Source organism: Panthera tigris, chromosome A1 (assembly GCF_018350195.1).
Source record: "Panthera tigris isolate Pti1 chromosome A1, P.tigris_Pti1_mat1.1, whole genome shotgun sequence".
Taxonomy (NCBI): domain Eukaryota; kingdom Metazoa; phylum Chordata; class Mammalia; order Carnivora; family Felidae; genus Panthera; species Panthera tigris.
Window position 1 is genome coordinate 24,080,911 of NC_056660.1, and position 25,544 is coordinate 24,106,454.

Here is a 25,544-nt window from a genome sequence, read left to right on the forward strand (position 1 = left end):
GGGTTTCTTCCCTGTTTCTTGTCCCTACATCTCTCTGAATGCCAGTGTTAACCTCAGGGTCTGTTCCAGGTTTTATGTCTTTTGTCTCCTGTCGTCGGGAAAAGAATTAAAATCTTGGGGAAGAGATTTAGTGCTCAATTTGAATAAGGTGGCTGCTCTTTGAACCAACAGCCACGTGGGCAATGTCAGGTAAGAACCACAAAACCTCACAGCATAGGAGGCAGGGTTAGTTACCGGATGCGTGTAGTACGGGAGTATAGGAGTCCACAGTTCTTTCCTGGTAGCATTTTGGCAAGAGTTTTTGAAATAATGTATGCAGGGTTCATTAATTCTCCTCACTGGCATCTTTTTGGGCCTCCTATAGGACAAGCACTGTTCCAGGCAATGGGGGGATCAGCAGAGAACAAAACAGACAACAAGCGGCCTTGTTTTAAGGGAGCTTACAGTTCAGAAAAAAAACGCTCGCCCCAAACAGTAGCCACTCAATAAATAGTAACCATTAAGGTGGCCCACAAGCGTGTGAGCGTGAGGAGTAAAGGTAGCGGCTGAGAGTGGGCCTTGCTTCCGACACACGCCCCACACTCAAGGACTACCAGGTCCTAAGAGAACCACCCCCCGCCCCCCCATCATACCTCCCCAGAGACCAGACTCACCTGGATCTGGGCTCTGCTAGCTGCCCTCCTGGGAAAGCTGGGAGGTTAGTTAACCAGCCCCACCGGGGTCATTGCTGCCTGGATTTCTCAGACACACCCAGGAAGCACTGGGACGCCCCTGAGGTGGCCATTGGCCAGGACTCGGTCTCTGGGACCGTCCCCAGTTGTGGCCAATGCCACATGGCTGCACGGCGCGGATGCCCCTGCCAGGCCCCCCGGTGCTCCGTTCCCGTGGCCTCGCCTTCGTTTGCCCCTCACACATTCTCCGGTTGTTCCAGCTGACTTACAACGCACAGAGTCCATGAGTGCTGGTCCCGCATCACGTGCAGAAGCCTAAGAGAGCTACGATTTCGAGGTCCGGCACAGGAGCCACATCCCCAATCGGCACGCGGGGGGCCATGCGTCGGTTTTCTCGACTCGGCAGAAATAGATCTTAAACGTGGAGACCCTGACACCGGTCCCTGCTTAGGCTGTCGGTCTCGCGTGTTGTGTGTGGTTGGGACGAGCGGACGGACACGACCAGCCACTGTTCTCACCGGAATTCCTCAAGGCAGCTGCACGTCTACCAGAGATAGGCTGCTCACGTGGGAGAACCCTGGCCTGGATTTGTGGGAGGTGTTCTCACAGCAGCCACTCAGCTCTCTGTGGGTCACATTCCACAGGGGGCAGTTGAGGAGAAAGGGCTGGAGGCTGTGGTTCAACAACACCCACCAGAACCTTCAGGCTTCCTCAGTGACACTTTCTGGAGCTGCCACCCAAGAGACAGGTGGAGAGTCCTGAGTCTACACTCCCACTCCCACTCATTCATAGCAACTCTGCTTGAAGTGCTCTGCGCTTCCAGGGAAGATTTTAGTTTGAAAAAAAAATTTGTCAGGGGCGCCTGGGTGGCTTAGCCAGTTAAGCGGCGGACGTCGGCTCAGGTCACGATCTCACGGTTCTTGAGTTCGAGCCCCGCATCGGGCTCTGTGCTGACAGCTCAGAGCCTGGAGCCTCCTTGGGATTCTGTGTCTTCCTCCCTCTCTGCCCCTCCCCTGCCCATGCTGTTTCTCTCTCTTTCAAAACTAAACATTAAAAAAAAATTTTTTTTTAGAAAAAACTTGTCAAAAACAATATATATTACATCCACACACTCATACATATATACTACATAATTGCTACAATCTATTTCAGCAATGACACACTAGGATTTCTTTTGTGACTACAATCAACCTTTGCATCAGATGGGTCAGTCAGTCAGAAGATGGTTTGTACAAATTCAAAGTTTTAATGACTGTTAAATAATAAAAGAGAGGATATTCGCACTATGTACATTCTGTCCACTTAGGGACTCTCAGCTGGCCACGCACATTTTATTGCACATATAAACAGTGTACAAGGATCTTGAAGACGTCTTAGCCATACAAGGACTGCACGTAAAAGAAAAAAAGCCATTGCACAAAGTATTGAAGCCATTTGTATTATACAGCCAACTTTAAGAAAAATACTGAAGATGAATATCCAAAGAAATATTTTAATTTTGGGGGGAAAAAAAACCCTCTCAGAACAAGGATTACAGAGCTTCATGTTGCCAATATATACACGTAAAAAAATATCTCAGGACCCTGCATTCTGAATGCCCGTCAAGGTGCAGCAAACTAAGTTCCTATTTCTGTATCGACCTTGGCCTGTTGTTTACATTGAATACGCTCTTTGTCCAAAACGTCTTTTTTACATCATTATGCTATTCGATAAAACACGTATTTGTGCAGTACAGGAAAATATTAAAACATCTTTTAAGTTAAAGTGCACAGTACATTTATTTGACAGGAAATAACCGCTAGCTGCCAATGCAAACGACCATTTTCCATAACCCCTCCATCCTGCCCACGGCAGATGCTGGCATTGACTGACGGCAGTCAGTCCGCGGTTCAATGCACACCATCGTCCCGGTATCCTCTGCTCTGTGTTCACCCTCGTATTTGTCTTGTGAATTGTGGCTGCCGCTGCTCTAAAAACTTACAATGGCTTTTCACGGAGGCGAAGCTGCAGTCAGCCTCCACGAGACTTCGGAAGATGAAGGGCTGGGATGGGCGAGTGCACGTGCACGTAACGGCCTCAAATAGGTGCTTGTGTCTGTTAAGCCTTATGTGAATCTCTCCAACCAACACAGCTCCCTTGCCTTCGCTGGCTCTTCTCTAGTCGTGCTTTGATCGAACTTACTTTTCACTCCTTTCTAAGCTACTCCGTCTCCAAACGCCACTTACCTAACCTTCTCCGGCACCTGCCTGGGTGTTCATGCGGCTGCCCCACCAACTCGCTAACTCACTTGTGCGGTTTCACGCCAGAGACCGTGAATCCTGCAGCGTTTTCTGGAAGCCACCAACTAAATTACAATAAAGTGAGCACGCCTGCTTTTCTCACAATCGTTTCCTCCCTTAAGACTGGCAGTGGTAAGAAGTGCTGGTTTCCTGATCCGGGCCCTATGTGCTGTGTGTAATTCTGGCTCACTCGGTCAGAGCCGTCCTTCAAGAAGCTTTTTGGTTAAACAATACATCTGTTTATTACCTCCACTTTCCGATGCCATTTCCTGATTATTTACCTTTGGCGTTAGACTTTCTTTCATTACCCAAGTTACAGTGCAAAATTATACTTCAAGACGCACGATGCTAACACTTACTACTTCTCTGTGTTAAAACGTGAATGTTTTGTGCATAGCAAAATAAGTCTGAATCCAAAAAAATAACTGTTCACATTTCATCTTCAAGTTTAATGTGCCTTTTTTTTTCCATCACAGCTATTTACAGATAACTTTGGGGTGCTCTCTCGATTTCAGTCAGTTCGTTACATGAGAGGACAACAGGGCTGCTGGAATGTAGGAAACTGGATGGAATGCAGAAATATAAATAAAACCAATGTTCGATGAACCGAAGTGGAAATAATGCCTCCCCAGAAAACAGTTCTTGTCACAGAAGCACCTGTTTTTTGGCTTAATTTTTTTGTTTGTTTGTTTCTGAGTCACAAACACCAGAAAACGTGATTACTGAGACCTACAACTACTGCACACCAAAGAGCATAGAAAATAATTCAATATTTATAATATTAAAATAAAGTGTTTAACCACAAAAAAGCAGTAATAAAATAGTTTCCTAATTTACAATTTGCATCCAAAGGATGAAATAACAACTCACTAATAAATAATATTTATATAAATATTTTGTATGTCGAAAATAGTTTTTTAAAAGGCAATGGTCTCAAGAAACGTCTTGAAAAATTTGGTGGTGAAAAACCTGATTGAGTTCCCCCCCCCTCCCCCCACCAAATACACAAGAAGTTTGGTTTGAATAAAACAAATGCGTCTTGTTGCAAAAACGGTTGTGCTTGGTGTTTCGGTAATGGCAGTAGGTGAGCGTAGGGATGGAAGGAGGTTGTAAAAGGCATCGATGTGCTGCTCAGTTCTTCACAGACAGCTCCCTCACTGGCTTTAAGGTAAATCTCTCTCATATCTTAACAGTGGAGGTCAGTTCTGAAAGGCAGAAACATCTTCCCTTATGTCCTCCCTTCAATGCAACTAGAGCCAGGGAACTGACAGGTAGTGAGCGGGAGGGTAGGAGGAACAGGTGCTGAGAGCAGAGTTCAGGATCTCTGACGAGAGACGAGTCTGAACCGACCCAAAGGAGAGGAGCTGGTTTCATGTGAACAGAGACTTCGTTACCGTTACATCTAGTAATGCTTGAACAGTAATGCCCACTTTGACCAGGCCTTTCTCTTCAAGGATGTGATGGGGTAGACACAGTTTTTCCTAAAAGGGAGAAGAACAAAACATCAATTTTTAGATGACCGCAACATAATCATAAAATCTTAGGACACCACTGACAGGAGCTGAGTTGAGCTCTGACATATGCCTGTCTGATCGCCTCAGACTGTGCTCTCTCCCTTGCTTTCAACCCATTGGCAAAGATCTTTTCTGTATTTGCAGAGAAAATACTGATTTTTCACAAGTGAAGGTCGTTCCAGAAAGTCTCCCAATCATTCTGAAATATGCAATAGACCCAAACATTTTAAAAAACGTTATGCTAAATAACTGAGCTACAGAGAGTCAGGTGGAAACCAAACACCGAGAATATATTAGCTTACATTCTTATAAAGCCAAATTGCCAGTAGCTTCTCACACATTTTAAGGGAACTAATATACTCATTTATACACTGACCATGCACCGTTATAATGACCATAAACCTTGATTTTATTTGCTGTGATCTCTGAAATGGAGGCATGCTGGTGGACTATTATCCTTTCTTCATGGTTTATCAAGAGCCTTGTAAATAAGTAATTTTAACCACAGCCTTCATTAGTGTCTCTTTTAAGACTCTTTCGTAAAACTGTCAAAGACACGAATGTCCTGTTACTTCCTCATGTTGTATTTTTGCTCTTGGGAAATGGCCAGTACGTGTGAGTCAAGGAAAATAATCGACACAAATCACTCCTTATGGGGAGAACCTTGCATGCTCAACCAAACAGTTTACAAAAGAACACAAGATAATTTCAAACCTTTGTCATTTGGCTCGGGGAATGAGGGGAATCTCCTTGCTGAGTATGTCTCCTTGGCTAGGGAAAGAATCCACAGCAAACACTCCCTCTTGTCTACCAGATCATGGTATGTTCTCCACAGCCCAATGGCTGTGTTTTTAAGGGCAGTTTAAATGGCACATGCATCACACCCCAGGCAACGGACACAGTGTTTAACATGAAGCCAATCAGGATCTTGGACAATTCTGCTGCGTCTCATGTGATTTGTGCTTGAGGAACCAGATCCTCCTACTTCCTCGGTGCAGGACTCCCCATAAATTACCACAGATACAGGCATTCTGTCCTCAGAAAGGTCTTTAAAGAACATGCCATGACATCGCAAGTAATTTGTTCCACTGTCTGCAAATGTCATCTTCCTACACTCTCTCAACCACCTTTTTGCCCCTATCCCTATCTCCTTCCCTAACTTGTGGTAAATTAAGAGTATCTCCGACTCTCTCTGGCACCAGGTCTTAAGAAATGGCCACATGTCAACACAGGACAACTGATTCTTTAAAGCACAATTTCAACCATTATTTCATGTGTCTGATCTGTATCATAATAGGATTATCTTGTCAATGGCATATTAGGTGGGTGTGCAGGTTTATGCTGCTGGCCAACTTAGTAGCCACATGCCAATCTGAGAAAGGATGGGAGGTTCTGTCTGGGAGTCAGGAGCGGTCACTAGGACAGGATGGGCATGCCACAGCCGGACATCAGTGTATATCCTTCCCTGACACCATTTGCCATGGCTTGTGAAATCACCCCAATCTGGCATTTCATTGCTAAGATCGGTTCCACAAGGGCAGGGGTGTATTTACTTCATTCTTATGATCCCCACAGCACATAAGTTGACATCTGCCTTTGTAGGAAATCACAAATGGCCACTATTATGGTTAAGCACCTGATACAAGGTATTACTTGGGGAAAAAATAAAGTCTTCTATTTACACCATATGCTAAAATCAATTTGAAATGAATTAAAGAACTGTTTTTTTTTTAATCATTAAATTTTTTTTAAATGTTTATTTTTGAGAGAGAGAGAGACAGAGCACGAACGGAGGAGGAGCAGAGAGAGAGGGAGACACAAAATCCGAAGCAGGCTCCAGGCTCTGAGCTGTCAGCACAGAGCCCAATGCGGGGCTTGAACTCACCAACCATGAGATCATGACCCAAGTTGAAGTGGGATGCTTAACCGACTGAGCCACCCAGGTGCCCCTAAAGTGTTAACTTTTTTTTTTTTAATCAAACACCTCTCCTAATAAAACAGACATGAATATTTAGCATTTTCTCTTGTAAATAAATGGAAAATTATCTAAGCTAAAAAATGGTATAAAAATCACAAAAGATAGAAACAAATGATTATGCCTTAAAGTTTAAAGCCTCTATGTGTCAAAAAAAAAACAAGCTAATTAAAAGATAAACAAACTCTAAATAAAATATTTGCATCAAATTACAAAGAGTTTTATATGACACATAAGCTCAATAAATCATTGAGAAAAACAGTAAGAGATCAACTGAACACTAGGTGAGGAACACAAATAGAAATCTTAGAAGGAAGCATATGACCGAGGCCATCTTGAAAGACACTTTGCTTCTTGACCACAGTGTTTATTTATGTTTAGTCCTAAATGTTCCTGAATTTAAGTACTGATATTTCCATAGGGTCTAAACTGTGTACAACATGGCTTTTCTGGGGCTACGTGCCTTATCCTAAGTCCTGCTTAAGATTCAACATGTCTCCATTCATGACTGCCCTGGTCCCATTAAAGAGTGGTTCCAAGCTAGAGGTCATGGTTGGGAAAGGCTGGGGGCTCCAGAGACACAGGGATGGGAAAGTATTGAGGTCTCAGCCTCCTGCTGACAGGACTTCTGCAGACATCACAGGCTGAGTTCGCTTCACCCTCTCTCCCAGGTCTTTTTTTCACTTCCTGGTCTCACTTCCTGGTCTTTTCTCTCCCTGGTCTTTTCTCACTTCCTGGTCTCCTCACTCCTAAACCTGGTGCAGAGTCCAAGGCTCTCCCTTCCACCCTTACAGTTGGCAATGAGAAGTAAACAGGAGACAGAAAAAGGTACTTTTTCACATCCTTCCTGCCTCTTCTCCTTTCATTCACATGCCCTGAAGAAACCCGGAAGTGCCCTCAGATTACTTGGATGGAGTTGGTGGTAACCTAGGAAGACTGGCATGAGCTAGTAGAAACAAAAACATGGCAGTTCAGGCTGAATCATCACAGGACTGGGGTGAAGACTGATGGAATTATGAGCTGAGGCACTGCTTGACAGGCTGAGCAAGGACAGCAAGGAAGGCCAGAAGGCCATCTTCCACACACTGGACCTGCCACTGCATGTCCATGGGGGCATGGGGAGAGGGTCCCTGAAGTGACCTAGAAGTTGAGATGGGGAAGGAACTGCCGTAGAGTTATGGCTGGGTCCGAAGGGACAGAGAAGGGCCACCGAAACCGGTCTAAAATGGATTTAAAGCGGGAATCACTATACATTTACACGAACTTTAAGTGCATTTCAATTTCACTGTTAGAGAAGCCTAGTGGCTCTTCTTGAGAATGTGGCACCATTGCTGTGTTTCCTTTCAAAGCACAGAGCAGAGTCATGAAGCAGTATCTTACAGAAATATGCTTCTGATCCCCTCCGAAGAACGCGTGCTTGCTGCTGCTTCTCCCATGGAGGAATCAGTAAGGTTCCCTCACATCCCCTCATCCAGCTCTTTTTGGAGCCACAGCAAATAGGGCTGGAAAAGGCAGGCAAGCCAGAAAGACTAAATGTTACCTTAGGAAGGCTTCCCGGGCCCCTTCCTACAGGCTTGGTGCCAATGCTACAGATTTACATCGCTTAATTCTTTATGACAACTGTGCAAGGTGGGTATAATCCCTCTACTTTACAGATGGGAAAATGGGGACGTAGAGTTTAAGTAACTCTGGTAAAGTCATACAGCTCTTAAGTACCGGAACCAGGATCTGAAGATGAGTCTCATCTCAAAGCTGGGGCTCCTTCTACAACACCAAGCTCCTTCCCAGAAATTCCTTCAACGGGGGAGTATGGTGCATCTGCGGCCCCTGGGACAGGAAGAGGCCTCTAGACCCTCGGAGTCCTATCGCGGTAACCCCCAACAAATTCAACATCACGTGGGGATCCTCGTTCGGCTTCTCTTCAAAGACAGAAACAGACATCGATCGTGCCCTGGCCGAAAACGCCTCATGGGAACAGCCCTGCCTGGCTGTCCTCTTTCTCTAGCTCCTTGTGCTCCCAAATGGCCGCATGCCTCCTTCCAGGCCAGCCGCTTGACTAAACCAAAGTCATTTACATCAGCAGATTCCACATCGTTCAGTCTGTTGCTCACATGCAGGTTCCTGGCACTGAAGTGAGTGAACCTACAAAACTGTGTGCATTATTTTCACACTGAGAGAGTTTCCAGTTCCTGCTCAGGAGGGTCAGTGTCGTCCAACTAAGAGGGAGACCACGTTAAACCCTTACAGACTGAGAGGGCATCTCGTCACTCATTTGATTCCCTGCTTTCCAGCCAGGCCATCTTTCAGTGCTTCCTCCCTCCAGAACGCCTCTTTCTCCACACACATCCGCCCCTTTTCTCACCTCCGCAGAACACATCCCCCTCCTCATCTGGCTATTCCTCTTCCAGGTCGCAGGGTACATGGCACAAGGGCAAGAAGGCTTCACAGACCGTTACCCATCAGGGTCCGATTCCCTGCCTTGTGCTTTGCAGAATCTCGTATCACACTGAATTCCATTTTATTTGTCCACTAGATCAGGGCTCCAAAGACCACTGCCTGTGGGCCAATTCAGTCCATAGCCTGTTTTTGTGAACAAAGTTTTATGGGGACACAGCCACGCCCCTTCATGTAGGAGTCATCCATGGCTGCTTCCAGACCACAACAGGACCGGGTAGTTTGTGTAACAGATTGTAGAGCCCACAAAGCATAAAATATTTACAATCTGGCACTTTACAGAAAAATTTTGCTGGCTCCTGGTCTCGACTGCAAGATTTTCGAAGACGGGGGTCATGTATCATGGTCACCTTTTTATCCCCCAGGTCTACCACACAGCCTTACTCAAAGAGTGCTCATTCAATATTGAGGAATGAATGAATGAACACAGGCACAAATAAAAATCGCAGTGAAAAGCCAAGGAACTGGACCCCGATAGTCTCAAAGAAAAAAAGCACACATTCTATGTATCTGATTTTTTATTGAGAACTAATTTCAAAACCTGAAGCCTAATCTTAAAAACTAAAATCTCCAGGGCGCCTGGGAGGCTCAGTTGGTTAAGCGTCTGACTTAGGCTCAGGTCATGATCTCAATGGGCATTCGAGCCCTGCGCTGGGCTCTGTGCTGACAGGTCAGGGCCTGGAGCCTGCTTCGAATTCTGTATCCCCCTCTCTCTCTGCCCCTTCCCTGCTTACACTCTGTCTTAAAAATAAACATTAAAACAATTTTTTTTAAAAACGCAGAATCTCTTAAAAGGGGATTAAAATATTTTTCCACTCAATCCAAAGCCATTGGATTGAAATTTTAATCCACTGTCCATTCCTTTTACCCTGTAAGGTAAAAATCCTTTGATCTTATGACAGGGACTAGTGTGGATTTTAGACGACCCTCGCACTAAATTTAATTTCTTACAAATAAATGGTATCAGGATATCAAGTGCCTTTTTTTACCTGTTCTCATTGATGAAACTCCTACTTAGTTGTCTAACTTTGGAGTTCTACAGCGCCTCTCCCCCAGCCCCATTTCATAGGTGTCTCTCCCCAGAACTGTGAGCCACTTACAAATTACGAATCCATAAATAGAAGGAATGAAGAGCACATTAGCTGGGACACACTGTGGAAATCCTAATGCTGAGTGGCAAGCTGCCATCAATTGGGGCAGCTGGAGAAAGAGAACCTTCTATTTCAAATAGATCTTTCTATTTCAAAGACAGAACATAAATAATTGGTTCTCTTTAGCAGGCATTGGAAGGAAGTACTAGGAAAATGGTGCTTCTTGTGTGAGGAAGGAAATTTAGGATTGCACGTACAAATCACACAACTAAATCCCCAACCAGCTCTCAGACGACAAGCATGTCAGTTTGCATCCCCGGTCACACTGTAACGGCAGGCATCACGAGAGCATATGAGTTGGTGTGCGGGTACTCTGGGGAAGAACCACGGGGGGGCTTAATATTCTGTATAGAAATGAACAGCTTGACAATGGGCAAGACAGTTCATTCAAAGTTTTGCCTAAAGGGCTAAATTAATTGTGTTCTGCTAGTTACTATGCCTCCTGATTTAAAAAAAAAAAAAAAAATGCCATTCAACAGATCCCAAGAGGAGCAGCACGTCAGGGGACAGATACATTAATGACAGGAGAAATGAAAGCACATCCAAAGAACCTTTGAGGCCAGAATTGAAATATGGACAGAGCCAGAGAATGATGTCAGCTCAGCACCAAAAATTAAATCTGATCTCACATGATTGTTCTACTCCGTTTTGATTGATAGGATTTTCTTCCAAGTCCCCCCCTGTAAGTCATCTCCCTTCTTCCCTTTTGCCCCCCACCCCTCCCAAAGAAGAAAAAAACCAAACAACAGTGATCATTACAGGGCAGCGTCAGTGCAAGGTAGAGCCAGATGGAAAAGCAAAGGCTGTTCTAGGTGGGCAAATCAGTGTATCGATGGGCTGATAAAAACCTGGAAGAAATCACTTGAAATGTGTTTATTAAGCAACTTAGGGTTTAGGGTGCTCATGAGACATTGCACAAAGGGGTTTCATTGCGTTACAGGCTGAAGGGTACCAGAAGCAATTCGGTACATCTGTGGGTTGTTTCTACATAACCAAGCTTCATTAGACAACTTCCGCATACCCTGTACTTCACGAGTCCACACAAAATCAGGAGGGAAGAGCTATCTTTGAGGGAAGAGTGCTTCCGGTTAGAAAATCTGACTTGATTTAGCAACAAAAAAGATTTATAAATATACTCTTCTCACTATGTGGGTTTTCCATATTCTCAAGTCCCCTGGATTCATGGACACGTTCAGAAAACTAAAATTATCTTCTTAGTAGCCATGGATGGAGACTCTTCGCATCTCCGTGAACTAGAAATTTATCTTGAGGAAGTTAATGTCATCATCCCCCAAATTTAAGAAATAGTACGTGGCACCCAGATGTGTAATGAAGCAGAGGAGAAACTGTCCAAACCTCAAGCAGGGCGTTCTCATATTAGAAACAGAAATCCCAGAACCAGGAATATCTTGGCTGAGACAAGATTCTAATGTGTGTTGTTTTTTTTTTTTCTCTTAGTTACAAACTGATCAATCACATTGCTCCAAAAGCAGATTTAGTTAATATATAATCCTGTAAGCTTACTTAGGAATAGAAGCAGCTTGCTCATGTCACTGGAAACAGAAGGTTAAATGGAAATGTCAAGTCATTAGGGAAACTACATTCTGCTAAAATGAGAGCAATCTTATTGTTGGCTTCTGCCATAGTAACCCACGTCCTCAGACCAAGAATGTTCCATGACTCATGGCTTTATTTGAAAACAAATACAGTCAAATCCATCACGTTCTTGACCTGAAGCTATCATGTGATGCAGCAAAAAAGCAAAACGACCCATTACATTATTTAAAAATAGAAATCCCTTCTGGAAAACGCTTTTCTAAGAGCCTCAGGGTAGACCTAGCAAGGAGTAAAAGTTTTACGTAAAACTATGCGGGAAGTGATGTGCAAGTGAATCCTCCAGGTGGCGCTCTAACAGCAATGGCCCCTCCTTCCCCAGCCCCGCGCTGCACAGCTCCTTCCCCTGCAGCAGGGCAGAGGGGCTTGCTCAGGGTAGCTTTTCTCACCTCAGGGTAGAAGTGGGCAGCAACACTCCCATTGAGGGAAACAGGGAGGAAACCAACTGAATGGCTGGCAAAGCAGTCATTCACTGACGGTATTTTTCAACTTGGTCAGTAACGGTATTATTAAAGACTTTTCTAGACCGAATTGGGCCCAAAATGCTGATTTCCTGTCTTCTCTGCAAGGTGGCTCCACTACACCTCAACTGCCCATTCCTGAATTAGGATCTGACACTGACCCAAAGGAAAGACTTCCATATCCTAAATCCCCTCTGCTCCTGTTCTGGCATCTTCTTCCACTCTACCCAGGGCAGCTATGTGAGTGAGAAAGCATGAGGTCTCGATACACTCTGCTGTCACTGGTTTTTAGGAAGCGAGAGAGATTATTTAATGGGAACTGCACTCTATAAAGTCTGTGCCTTGGGAAAACCTGACTTGTAGCGTTCCCTTCAAAACTCGAGAGACTACTAAAGAGATGACAGGGATGGAAGCTGGCAAGGCAGAGGCTCAGAGGGAGGAAGGGCCCTGTGATGGCTCAGGGTGACACAGCAGAGTGTTTGTTTGGATGCACATGCACACGTTATGCGGACAGAGCATTCCAGCGGTAAGTGATATAGATCAGCACTATAAAGAGAATATGGACAAGACAGAAGCTTATAAGGTCCCTGGAGCGGAGGGCAGAAGTTGGTTGTGGGGGTTTCTCCCCAAGGGCCAGCAGAGTGTCAACAGTCTTTCGAATGTGACGGAAGTCCAAGTGCAGGATGTCATACGGAGAGCAGAGGTCGGCCTATTCCGTGGGCAGCCATTAGAACAGAAAGAGACAGTGCGTACAATTAAAACTACACGGAAGAACAGCTGGAAAGAAGCACACATTTTTGGTTACTGGCAAATGGCAAGACTCACCCCTTATTTCAAGCAGGTAAAACCCATTCCACCAAAGATTTTTTTAACCGGTTACAAAACAAAGTAGCATACCCAAAGTGTTTTATGCAAGTAGCACAAGGAAATCCTTCACCCACAAAGCCACTACTAAGGAACAGCACGCTCTTCAATTGGATGTTACTGGCGTCCAAACAGTTTTAATAGCCAGGTGGTATCACGTGCTCACCAATGGCATAGAAATAAGAGCTTTTCACTAGGGACATTCAGGACATAACCTCGCCTCAGGGCAAAACGTAAGCTTCCAAGTTGAATCCCCACCTGTCCTCACCATTCTCAATGTATTTTTTTTTTCACCCTGGTTTATGAAGACTCAGTGAATATTAAGTACTCCTCTCTGAAAGGTAACACATACACCTAATTCATTTTTGTTCTAGGGTTACTGATAGACTCCGGGGAATTCTGGTTTTACCTGTGTTCCTACATGTGTCAGAAAGCACGTTAAATTTCATGTTTTTGCAGTCACACATAAACCAAAAGTCTAAAGGAGGCTTCTTAGATGTGCGGTTAGACTAAAAGTGCACCCCCCCACGTGGGATAACCATGTAAATTTATTCATCACTAAACACGTATGGTAGGGCACGGGTCTTCTGAGTTGGCCTCCAAATATCTGCTCTTGTCAGGAAGCAGTTTCCCGATACAATGACTTCCTGAACTGGAAAGGACTACAGATTAACATTAACAGTGATTATAACGGATTACGACTGATATGTCAACATGAAAGTAGTTTTGTGTCCAAATGAAACAAGAATTGAAACTATTTAAGATATAGTTCATAAATGCAGCTTTATTTCAAGTCTGGCAAAGCATTTAAAAACATATATACGATATATATTTTATATCATACTTTGCTACAGTTTTCCCCTTTATTTTAGCCTCATTGCTAAGCAGATGCAAATCACAGAGCAACTGAAAGCTTCTAAGATAAAGATGCTGTCTTACATCCTCTGAAGTCAGCTTGATGCCCTCAGATGAAAAGAAATGCTATAATATCAAGCAGGATGGATAAGACTAAAAACATTCTAATTTTAATTTATGAAGGTAAAGATGCTGTTCTTAAGACTTTTTAAAGACAGTAAGCCACGTTACATCTATTCAGATCATGCAGCTTTTCTCAGTGGATTCGGAGGAATCAAGCTACTGCTGTTACTTTCCAAAGAATTAAAACATCTACACATAGATTTGATTTCACTGGGAGAGAGACACTGGTCAAGGATTAGCAGATGGGGAAACATCTAAGGAAAGACGTGTTATTGCAATAAGAATTCTCTATTGCAATGGTGTGCTGAACCAGTGAAATCTGAGCAAAGCAGACGTAAGACATAAGGCGTCCACAAACTGAAATGTGAATTTTCACAGAAGTGGGTATTTCCACAGCAAAAGCAAATCATTCTACCTCCAGTCTATGCTTTAAAACCCTTCCCAGAACCCTAGGGAAAATGTCTGGTCTGCTCCCCAGCAATGCCCTCCAAGAACTTGAATCGAATAGTCCTTACAGTGTTCTTGAGTAGCACAGTTCTCGCATGGGGAGCCTACACAGACCATTCTTCTTGTCCTGGAATTAATTTCGTGATGCCACAGATTCGGGGCTTAATTCAGATTTCAGATTAAAGTGGGTAGGGCCTAGACTCACAGTCCATGGTGTTTGGTTTAAACTAAATTGTGATCTCTAAAGGAAAAGGCATGGGTCTAAGATTGTCTGGTAGGCAAAAACTGGAATCACCGTAACATGTGGAGTGTGGGCTGCTGGGGTCCTCTGAGACCTGTGCTCTGATTCTGTCCCACGTCCCACAGCCCAAACTGCCACAGCAACCTCCTCAAGGACGCGGTGCTAGGAAACAGGGCTGAAACCGCTGGGGGAAATGAATTTTCTGATCCTGTGCCTACCAAATTACAGTCTTAATGAGCGGCACTTAGAGATTGTGCATTTTTTTTCTCTTGGAATTAAAACAGGAAAATACTAAAAAGGAAGAAAATGGAAAGAGGCAAAATTTCACCCTGTAGGACAGAGCATTAGTAATTACTGCAAGGCATTTGAAAGGCACAGTGAATACACTCAGAGTCCTCAGAGGCAAGTGTGGATGCTAATTCCCACTACAAAGAACAGAAGTCACAACTGCCAAGGTTAATTCAAGAAAAGTGTGACTAAGCTTACTTACTATGAAAGACTGGCCGAGCCTCCCCCAATACTATGGATGCAAACAGAAATGTAGACAGATCTGGAAAAAGGTCTAGATTATAAATGTTGTGAGTGTCCTGCAGTTTAAATTCTAGCAATTTTAGAATATATTCATTGTATTAATTTTAGGGACGCCTGGGTGGCTCAATGTTGGTTAAGCTTCCAACATTGGCTCAGGTCACGATCTCACAGCTTGTGAGTTCGAGCCCTGCGTTGGGCTCTGTGTGGACAGCCCAGAGCTTGGAGCTGCTTCGGATTTTGTGTTTCCCTCTCTCTCTGCCCCTCCCCCACTTGTGCTGTGTCTCGCTCTCAAAATTAAACATTTTAAAAAAAAATTTTTTTTAAATAAACTATAATTTTAACTTTTAAGGTCAACACGATTACAAAGTATTTTTTCTTTAAACCTAAGGTAACATAGCTCAGGAATGTTGATGGCCATTCTGAACATGTAAAGCTCTGACAAGGTACAATCTGGTGGGGAGTTGAGTGAGGTAGTGAAGGGTTTTCAGTTTCTCCAAATACACAGAACTAATCATCAATTTTATGAACTAGGAGGGTAACTGTTGTATCAGGAAACTACTTTATCTAGAATTGCAATTTAAAACCTTTTGAAGATGCCGCTTTTAAAATGGTTCTTCTCAACCGTGCATTCCTGAAAGGCTGTTAGACTGCTGCCCAGAGAGACGCACAGTGGGAAAGAATTCTTACGTTCTCAATGGTAAACACAAACCACCTGTAAGAAATTGGGCCTGATTTTACAAGCTAGAGACTGGTCCTTTTTAATCTATTACAAATTTTTAAATTGCTGTTAACAAGATAATAAATGTGTCGGTCTTCACCTCTGGTTATTCAGACTCAGAATTAACCAATATAAATGTAAAAGCCAAATGAATTTTGTAGTAAGAATCTCATTCCAGGGGCAGCTGGGAGGCTCAGTCGGTCAAGTGTCTGACTGTTGAATTCGGCTCAGGTCATGATCTCTGTGCTGACAACATGGAGCCTGCTTGGGATTCTCTCTCTCCCGCTCTCTCTGCCCATTCCCTGCTCACAAGGGCATACTCTCTCTCTAAACAAACAAACATTAAAAAGAAAAGAATCTCAGCCTATCCCAGAAAAGTACTTATTATGATTTGAATTGATGCTAAAGGGGAAAAAAAGAGGCATAAAGGTCAAAGAGAAAGAACTCATTTCTCAAGATTACAACAACGTGTTTTCAATTTATGGAATGCCTGCCAATAAAAAAAAATAATTCAGATTAGTTACAAATTTCCTAAACCCTCACAGACAGTAGGAAAGTTACTACTGACATTTTCAATTACTGTATCTCATTTTAAAAAACAACGAAAGGCAAATATGAAAGGCACTGAAGACTCGGCCATAATATCAACACAATCCTCTTATAGCAACAGGATCATGGTTAGAATCCAAATGCACTGAGATTTTATTAAAAAAAATTTTTTACTTAATGTTTATTTTTGAGAGAGAGAGAGAGAGAGAGAGAGAGAGAGAGAGACAGAATCTGAAGCAGGCACCAGGCTCCAAGCTGTCAGCACAGAGCACGACACAGGGCTCGAACTCACGAACCACGAGATCATAACCGGAGCCCAAGTCAGCCCCTTAACTGACTGAGCCACCCAAGTGCCCCTCCAGGATCTTATTTGTAACTCCCTTTGGCCCATGTAGAAGCTAAGGGACACCCTACGGTCCCGCAAGCCCCTGGCGTCTGTGCTGCTCAGGCAGGCAGGTGGGGGCCCTGTGCGGCCAAGGTGTCTACCGAGGTAGAGCTGCTGCCCTTAATCCTCCTCTGTTTTCCCTCTGCAGACAACAGTGGCTACAAAGGGCTGGGCAGCTCAAAATCAAAGCGCGTTTCATCTAAGTTCCCTTCTCCTCTAAAGAAAGCAAGTCTTAAATTAAGCTCCTTACAGAGGTCTGAGGCCAAGGCTCCTTATTTAAAACCGAGTAGGAAAATTTCCCTTGTGAACCAAAATATAATTCTCTATTTTTTAATAACTTTAATGCTTTGTAAATCAGAGATTTCTTTTGAGCAGAGACAATACTAAAAAGAGCCCCAAACAGCCCTAAATTTGGATCCAATTGGAAATCCCCAATAATCAACGGTGAATCTTCTACATCAAGCATAGAGGCCAAGCGTGGCCCAGGTGACTCAGAAAAGAAGCCTCAGTCTGTCCATTCACAGCCTCATGACTTCAGGTCAGATTTTGGGGGGATATAAAGAACATATCCTCAAGAAGCTGGAAGCCCACCAGGGGGAGGTCAGTCTTCAAGATCAAGTTGATGCCGGCACCACCACCACCCAATCCCCAGATTTTCCAGGGCACCCTGATGCACCCGCGGTGAATTCGCCCACCGCCAAGCAGTGGATGAGAGAGAGGTAATTACGGAAATGGACCTTCATGGAGTATTACAGCTCAGAGAAAGCGGAGAGGTCTGTGATTTTCAAACTAAGCTTAGCAACAGGATGCTTCCTAACCGCCCCCACCCCCCCAAAGAAAATCTTAGCTAGAAATCTAATATATGCTATTGACAAAACAGAAACTGCTCTGGCTGATGCAGGAGGGCGAGAACTATCTGTAGTTTTCCCACTTGGCTCTCCCTCCCCTCCCAAGCTGGCCATTTGAAAAGACGCGAGGGCTCTGAAGAATGGGCTTATATTTACTTCTCAAGTGCCAACACCTGCAGTTTGCAGAGCAGGGTGGGGGGGCGGGGACTCAACCGGTTCAAACCGCCATGTCTATGGCTACCAGCTGTGAGCGTGAGTTTAGGGAATTATAAGCTCTCTGGACTCTGTTTCCTCAGGGTACGGCGAGAAAATATTTACCTCCGACCCTCAACAGTGAGCATTTAAGATGATGCATGTATAACAAGTCCTCAACGAATGGTTAACTGCTGCTAATTTTAAGGACTTTGCCTCAGGGCACATAACTAGTCACCAGCTTAAGTGGGGGATCATTGACCCCAGACCTTATGCATTCCCTCCTCGGGCTCACAGATCCCTTTCGCCCACTCACTCTTCTCCTTCCACATTGTGTTCACTCAGTTTGTGTCCCTTTAGTTGGGGAACTGGTCCTAAAACCAAAACGAAAAACCCAAGGCACTTAAAATGGACAGCAGGAAGGAAGAATAACGTACATTGAAGTAACTACTGGAAGGAGGGGCACCTGGGTGGCTCAGTCGGTTGTGTGTCTGACTTCCCTTCAGGTCGTGATCTGTTTGTGAGTTTGAGCCCCGTGTCACTCTCTCTCAAAAATAAACATTAAAAAAAAATTTTTTTTTTTTTAAAAAGAAGTAACTATTGGAAAGAATGTCATCCCAACATGGAGAAAGAAAGTTGTCCACAAACGCTCCGTCTACTTCATTTGTAAGGACCTTTCCTTGGTATTCTCATCAGCAAACCTCCACCTCATGCCAAATCCCTCTCAGTTGATGGCAAGCAATTCTCCTGTCACCCTAACAGAATTTCTCCAGGTCCCCATCGGTAACTTCTTTCTGTGATGTCATCTTCTTTCCATCGGTGGCAGCTGCTGTTCCAAATCCTGTCTGTCCCCACCGACTAAGGAGCCAAGGATCCAGCCTTACCCAAACGTCACAAACCACACACCAGGGCTCTGGAGGTGCCTTACCCGTCTACATGTGCTAACCTCCTGCAAATACACCGACTGGGCTGCTTTCCCTGCCTGCAATTCCAAATGCAGCCAATTTGAAGAAGCCACATTTACAGTAAGCCACACCAGAACCTCGCTACCCAAGTGCAGAGTAAAATGCTTCATGAACCTTGACCGACCCCGAGGTATAGAGCTGGGATTGTGTCCATGGGGACTTCTAAAGAAAATATAATGCACTAGAACAACTGGAACAATTTTAAAATTACTTCCATCCCTTCATATTACTTTATTTGTAAAAATTTAACTAAATCTGCTCAGCAACCGCATTCCATCCACAGGAACCTGACAAATTATAGAAGCTGCCGATGCTGACTTTGCCTTCTAGTTTCAAACGGTGATTCTATTACAAAAGACAACAAATGCAAAGCTTAGAGCACAGCTGTGACTTCTCAGTCTCTACAGGGTGATTCATCACTGTCAATTAGTATTTAGCTTATCAAATACAGAATTCAAGATCTCTGTGACTTGTGAGTGTAAGTGAGTAGATAAGTAACGGGTGGAGAAGCAGGAAAAGCTTGCAAATTGAGGAAATAACTATGTTTTTGACTGAGAAATCAATTACTGTTTTGTACCCAAATATTAAATGTGATGCAATTAAGAAAGTAATGGCCCAGGTTCTCTGTGTTTTCAGGTACCAGCCTTTTCAAATATCTGACTGTAAATGGAGAATTTCTGCAATTAGGCTTGTGATATATTATTTTTTAGTGTAAATAAGCAATTGCTTATACTACATTAAAACACGTACATTAAAACTTCACCCCCGCTAGTGAAAGAAGCATACCTAAGGGGAAGGGAGTCATTTCACCCCTCCCCCAACTATCATACACCCAGATGAAAGATTTCGTTTCCAATCATGTATTTCTAATTCATTCCGTGAGATGAAAAGTATGCTCCTTTGAGCATACAGGGAGATTTGCCAATTGCCTTCCAATGGCAATTTCTAGTTTTCCACTAGAAAATTCTTTCCTTACTTTAACACATCTGATTAAAGAAGTTCAATTGCTAATTAACCAACAGACTTTCTCTAGTAGCAAAAAGCTTCATGTAACTCTAGTCACCAGTGAAATGCTACTGGATTATCCATTAGGATGGATAACACACACACACACACACACACACACACACACACACACACACACAAGCATGCACACAACCATACATGCACATTACACACGGTGCAAACTTGAAAGTCACCTCAAATCTTTAAAAAATTTCAAAACTGGCCTAAGTAATATATTTCTTACTAAGCATAGTTAAATGGGACACTGGCAAAAAAGGGTATTTATTCCCTGTAATTCAATCTTCCCGGAAATTATGAGCTACTGATTAGTGCAAGGGACACTTTGCTAGGGGCATGATTCAGAAATTATGATAAAATTTTCTCTGCATATTATGGTAATTTAATTTCCTTTTCCCTACTTTGAAAGAAAATTATAATTACCAACCTTTATTCACAACACTTGGTTAAGGGCATTTCCATTTCATTTTGTATCACCATAAGCCAAAAAAAATTTTTTTGATGAGTTTAAAAATATCACAGGGGATTAGGCTGTAAGTCATCAGTGCTTTCTGGCACAGACACAAATAATTTATCGTCTGAAACCTAGTAGGATAGTTTTGATTCACACATGGAAATCTTATTAGCCCATGATGGTCAAATTATTAAAAATAGTGTGTGTATAAGAATTTTCACAAATATTTGAAGCTGAGAATGTATATGCAATATTAAAACATACACATGCAATATAGAGACAGAGATTAACATTAACATTACTGAAAGACATTTGGATTGATCACAAAGACATTTCATCCATTATATAAAGATTACGCTCTTTTTAAACGTGAATTTATAAGGTTTTCTTTATGGATACAGTTCTGACTTAATGGTGCTTTAATAATTCTCTCCTTGCCCTCAAATAAGATAAAAAATGCACCACTAATAACCCCTTACCTTTGAACCTTAACAAGCTAAAAGATAGGGCGGGAAGAAAGGAAGGAAGGAAAGATGGAGGGAAAAAGAGGAAGATGGGAGGGATGGTGGGAGGGAGAATAAGTCTTTCTCAACTCCAGTAACTAACTCCTACCACTGAGTAGAATTACGTTGCAACGCAATTCCTTCACATACTCATAAACAGTATTTCACAGCAGAGTTTGTAGTTACTTTATCCCTGGCATGTTAGAAAACATAGAAGAAAATTTTTCAAAATGTAATTACTGTCCATATCTGTTTATCACAATGATTATCAACTTCTCAACTTATCCCCAGATTGAGTGGATTTTGTTACTAATAGCAAAGCCTTTAAAAGCCCCAAATTAGCCATCAGGCTGAGGCTGAGGATGGGGCTTAGCTTGGGAGAAAGACAAAGTAGCCAACTATAGTTGGGCTGGCTATAAGGAATGCCAATTGGATCTACAGTGGGTTAATGGGGGAATGGAACTGCGAACAGTTAACAAATTACAAAGCAACATACAAACATTGTTATTATTAGTGGTAATGATTAATGATAATAATAACAATAATTACAATATTTTCAATATTATTTTGATCCACATACCCAAAATGCAACTACACAGAATGGAAATCAACAAATTAGGAGTTCACTACAGGTGTGCTTTGCATAACAGCTTTGGATAAGGAAAACCATCACCTCCAAAATTCTACCCTATGGAACGTGCCAGATGGCTCAATGGAGCCTCAGCAATTTTTGTTCTTGGAGTAGAGAATCAAGCTGACTACATGTTTTTCTCAAGTTTGGAATTTTGCATTTATTTCAAAACCATAAAGAAATTCTACTCTCTTATCCCTCAGTATTGACCAATACTGCTTTAAGCCATTTTAATTTCACTGTAATAGAGGAATTCAACTAAAATTTTATGTAACTTAGTCAACATTATTCCTCAAAAAAGACTGAGACTTCAAAGGATGTGTAAATCTGTACATTCATTCAGTGGTCTCAAACACATGCATTAAATGAAATCGGTACCAAAACATGGTTATTGGGACTAAGTTTGATGTTACCTCTGGTACTCCTAATTTTCGACAGGCTTCCAAAAAGTTTTCCACATTTCTTCTGCATTTGGCCATGCTAAGTTTGGGCTATAAATGCAAATATGGAGAAATAATTAATTATTTAAAGGGAAATGATTTTTAATAACAGGTTAAATTTTAACCTTTCTAAATGGCACAAGTAACACATGTTCACTGAAGGGAAAAAATACCTAAGCAAATAGAAGACAATAAAAATCATCCAGAAACATCCACCTAGAGATAAGAACTCTTAATATTTTGGATTATATTCTTCCAGACATCGTATATGTGTATATGCATGTGTGAAAAGATACACAGAAACACATGTATACACATAGATGTTTATATAAGCAGGATTTCTACATGTGTATATACATGTGTATATATATGTGTATAAATGCAAATTTCTGCATATGCATGTATGTATGTATGTATATGTATATGTATATGTATATGTATATACACATACATGCATACTTATAATTTTTATGGGATCATACTCTTGCATAATCTGCTTTCGTTCATCTATTAATATACCATAAGCATCACCTATTCCCAACAGCAATATATTTCTATAAGAAGGGTTAAATTCAGCAGGCCAATTAATCTCCTTCCTGCCAAAGCCATGGGTTTGATGAGAAAGAGGCAACAGAAGTAAACAGCATAAAAATGGTGGCCTGTTTAGGATTTAAGCAATGGCCTCTCACAGTTGAGTTGACTGTGGTTACAGATGGCCTCTAAGGTGTGGGATGGAAAACAGGTACATCTGATTCACACAGTTTGATTTTTACATGGTAAGTTTAAAAGCTTTACTGTTAAATTTTAATATTCTACTCTTAGTTCCCTTAAAAAGGGAGCAAGAAGAATGACTGAATCCAACAGTCTAGGTGTGGAAGCAATATTTTATAAGGACTGATTTTGCCCTGTGAAAAGTAAGCGAGAGTGAGGTGACTCTTAGCCCATCTTAGAGGGTCCACACCAGTCAGCACAAAAATCTGTTTGCACATTATTTACTTTTTAAAAAGGGACTCCTTATCCTCCCCCCACCCCCGCCCCCGGAAAAAGGGAAAAAGAAAACCTGCTGGCATGGAACCATTTAATTTGGAGGCTAAACAAGCATTGTCCACCTTGGCTAGAGAGGAAATGGTACCCCTTAACGTGAGACTTGCAAAGATGGGGCAGGAAGCTGCTTCGGTGGTTTTGCTCACTCCCAGGCATGTCTTAGGACAAGGCCACCACGTTAACCCTTATGCAAAGGGAAGGAACAGACTTAGGTAATGTGACATGAGGTTACCAGAAGAATAGGAGATGTCCCAGCTGACAGGGCACCAAGAGGCATTTCACCATTTGAGACCTGAGTATTTGTCTCTCCAACCCTCCAGGCCCTCATCGTCCTCTGTGTACTTAGGATTTTGTGGGGCTCTTTTCTGAAACTCCAAAGACGCCCAACACCATTCAAAATATTTAGGTCAGCCCAGTAAAGTCAATGTAAGAATATTTCCCATCTTTGGAATTGAAGGAGGGCCCATTCTACTATTGTCGTCTGGGTTTAGTTAGAAAAGCACTTACTACAAATAAAATAGTTAGAGGTTCAACCCCGTCAATGGTCAAAGAATCAAAATTACACCTGCTTGGCATAAAAAAAATGGACACTATTAGTTTTGTGAATGAAAAGTTAGAATGCTTGATATTGACAATAACGTGGGCAGAAAAGGCATCCATTCTGTTGGTGCAGATATGACGGCACATACTGTGTGTTTCCCATGTGTCAGATATTCCACCAGCTGTGAAGTATGCACCCGTGGAAGCGAAACACACAATTCTCAGGGTCACTTACCTCTAGTCTAGTTGGAAATATTAGTAAGTTGCAGGGAATTATAGTTTAGTATGGTAGAGGTCTGAGTTGTGAGACTATTAGGAGAAAAAAAAAACATCAAGGAACGGAACCTAACTCAGTTTTAAGGGCTCAAGAATGGCTTGCTTCCTGTAGACGCTGAGGGACAGGAACAATGGGAGCCAGTGAGGCTGCAAGACGAGGACATTTGGAGAGAAGGTTGGGGGAGCCTTCTAGTTTAGAGGGAAGAGCCCGCGTAAACACAGGAGTAGACAATGATAGCCCAGACTAGGACCAAAAGCAGGTTCCACAGCTGCAGCACAGCTGGTGGGCTGATCAAAGGGGGCTCCGAGAACCTCCCCGAAGAATTTTAGGTAAGTGGACATTTGGAAACAGCCCATATTTCTAAAAAGGAAAACGACACTATGGTAACGCAAGCTAAAATACATTACAGTTATTAAAGTGGATATTTATGAAGAATTTTTGTGACATGAGGAAAACCTAGGTTTTGATACATTTTAAACACTACTAAATAGTATACATAAGTAGCTCATCATTCAATAAAAGACCTTAAACGCAGAAAGGATGCTAGCTGTTAGTAGAGAGGCCAAAATGCTAGCAGTGGTTGTCTTTGGCTCATGGAAAAAAGGTTGATATTATTTTTTCCTCTGCATTTCTCTATTTTCTCTAGTTGGGCATTATTTCCCATTATTTCTTCAATTAAAAAAATATTTTAAAAAGAAAACAGGTTGACAACCAAAAGATTTTTAAACGAGTGCATCATTTTTCCTGAAGGATTAACAAAATATAAAAATGCTTAGACACATGACTCATATTCACTGTGAATAATATAACTAATTGTACATTCAAACTGGAGGCTATGAGGAGTCACAGTTTCTCTCTTATAAAAAAATTGGGGGGGGCGCCTGGGTGGCTTGGTCGGTTAAGCATCCGACTTCGGCTCAGGTCATGATCTCACGATCTGTGAGTTCGAGCCCCGCATCGGGCTCTGTGCTGACAGCTCAGAGCCTGGAGCCTGTTTCAGATTCTGTGTCTCCCTCTCTCTCTGCCCCTCCCCCGTTCATGCTCTGTCTCTCTCAGTCTCAAAAATAAATAAACGTTAAAAAAAAAATTTTTTTTAAATTGGGAAAAACTATTAAATGTGAATTTCGCACATGGCTCACACAACTTTATAGCCATTTGGGCCTCATTTGTAGAAAATACTGGAAAGTTTCATAGCAGATTATAGGACAGAATTTGCTCCCCAAACTAAGGCAAGCTAGGCACAGATTTGAAGAGACAAATTGATCATTTTCCTCTAATTTCTGAGGCAAACAAAAAAGGGGTTAATCTTTTCCATGAAAAATATGTTCAATAGTATAGAAAGGAAGCTGACAGTCGGAGTAGATTCATTAGCTAATCTCTCCTGCTGCCAAAAGAAAAGCATCAATAATGCCATTGTGAGCTTTTGGTGGGGGGGGAGGGAGAAAAACACCCATTATGTGATACTTTATGAGCACTGTGCCTCGAAATTAGGGGTTCTGAATGCTGAAAACTTTTCTATAAACACTAAGGATATCAATGGCTTATATTCGTGCAAGTATCACATGCGGGGGCCTTATTTTATCCTCAGAAGAACATGTCCAAGAACAAATCAAGTTAAAGAGAGGTTAAATCCCTGCCCAACGTCACATGGCTTATAGGCAGAGCTAGAGTTTGAGCCCAAATGCTGCCTGCAGAGCCCCAAAACTCTCCCCACCTCTCCTAATGAACAGTGGAGAGTGTGGATAGACACTTTTCTTTTTTTCCTACTTGCCTGAACCTGATATAGGACTCCAAA

The 25,544-nt window shown here is 42.6% G+C and overlaps 1 protein-coding gene across 4 annotated transcripts in view; it reads right to left on the reverse strand.

The window, feature by feature from the left end:
- Positions 1–1,943: 1,943 nt before the first annotated feature.
- Positions 1,944–25,544, reverse strand: part of LRCH1 (leucine rich repeats and calponin homology domain containing 1) — a 201,417-nt gene continuing 177,816 nt past the window's right edge. For 2 of the 4 annotated variants that reach the window (XM_042971474.1, XM_042971545.1), the window contains exons 18-19: positions 21,862–21,939; positions 1,944–4,431 (exon numbers count right to left, since the gene is read on the reverse strand). In XM_042971474.1, coding sequence (XP_042827408.1) covers positions 4,321–4,431; positions 21,862–21,939 — 189 coding nt within the window. In that variant the 3' untranslated portion in view covers positions 1,944–4,320. Of the gene's footprint in view, positions 4,432–9,692; positions 12,829–21,861; positions 21,940–25,544 lie in introns of those variants that run through there. The other 2 variants (XM_042971612.1, XM_042971672.1) reach the window with 2 other exon arrangements.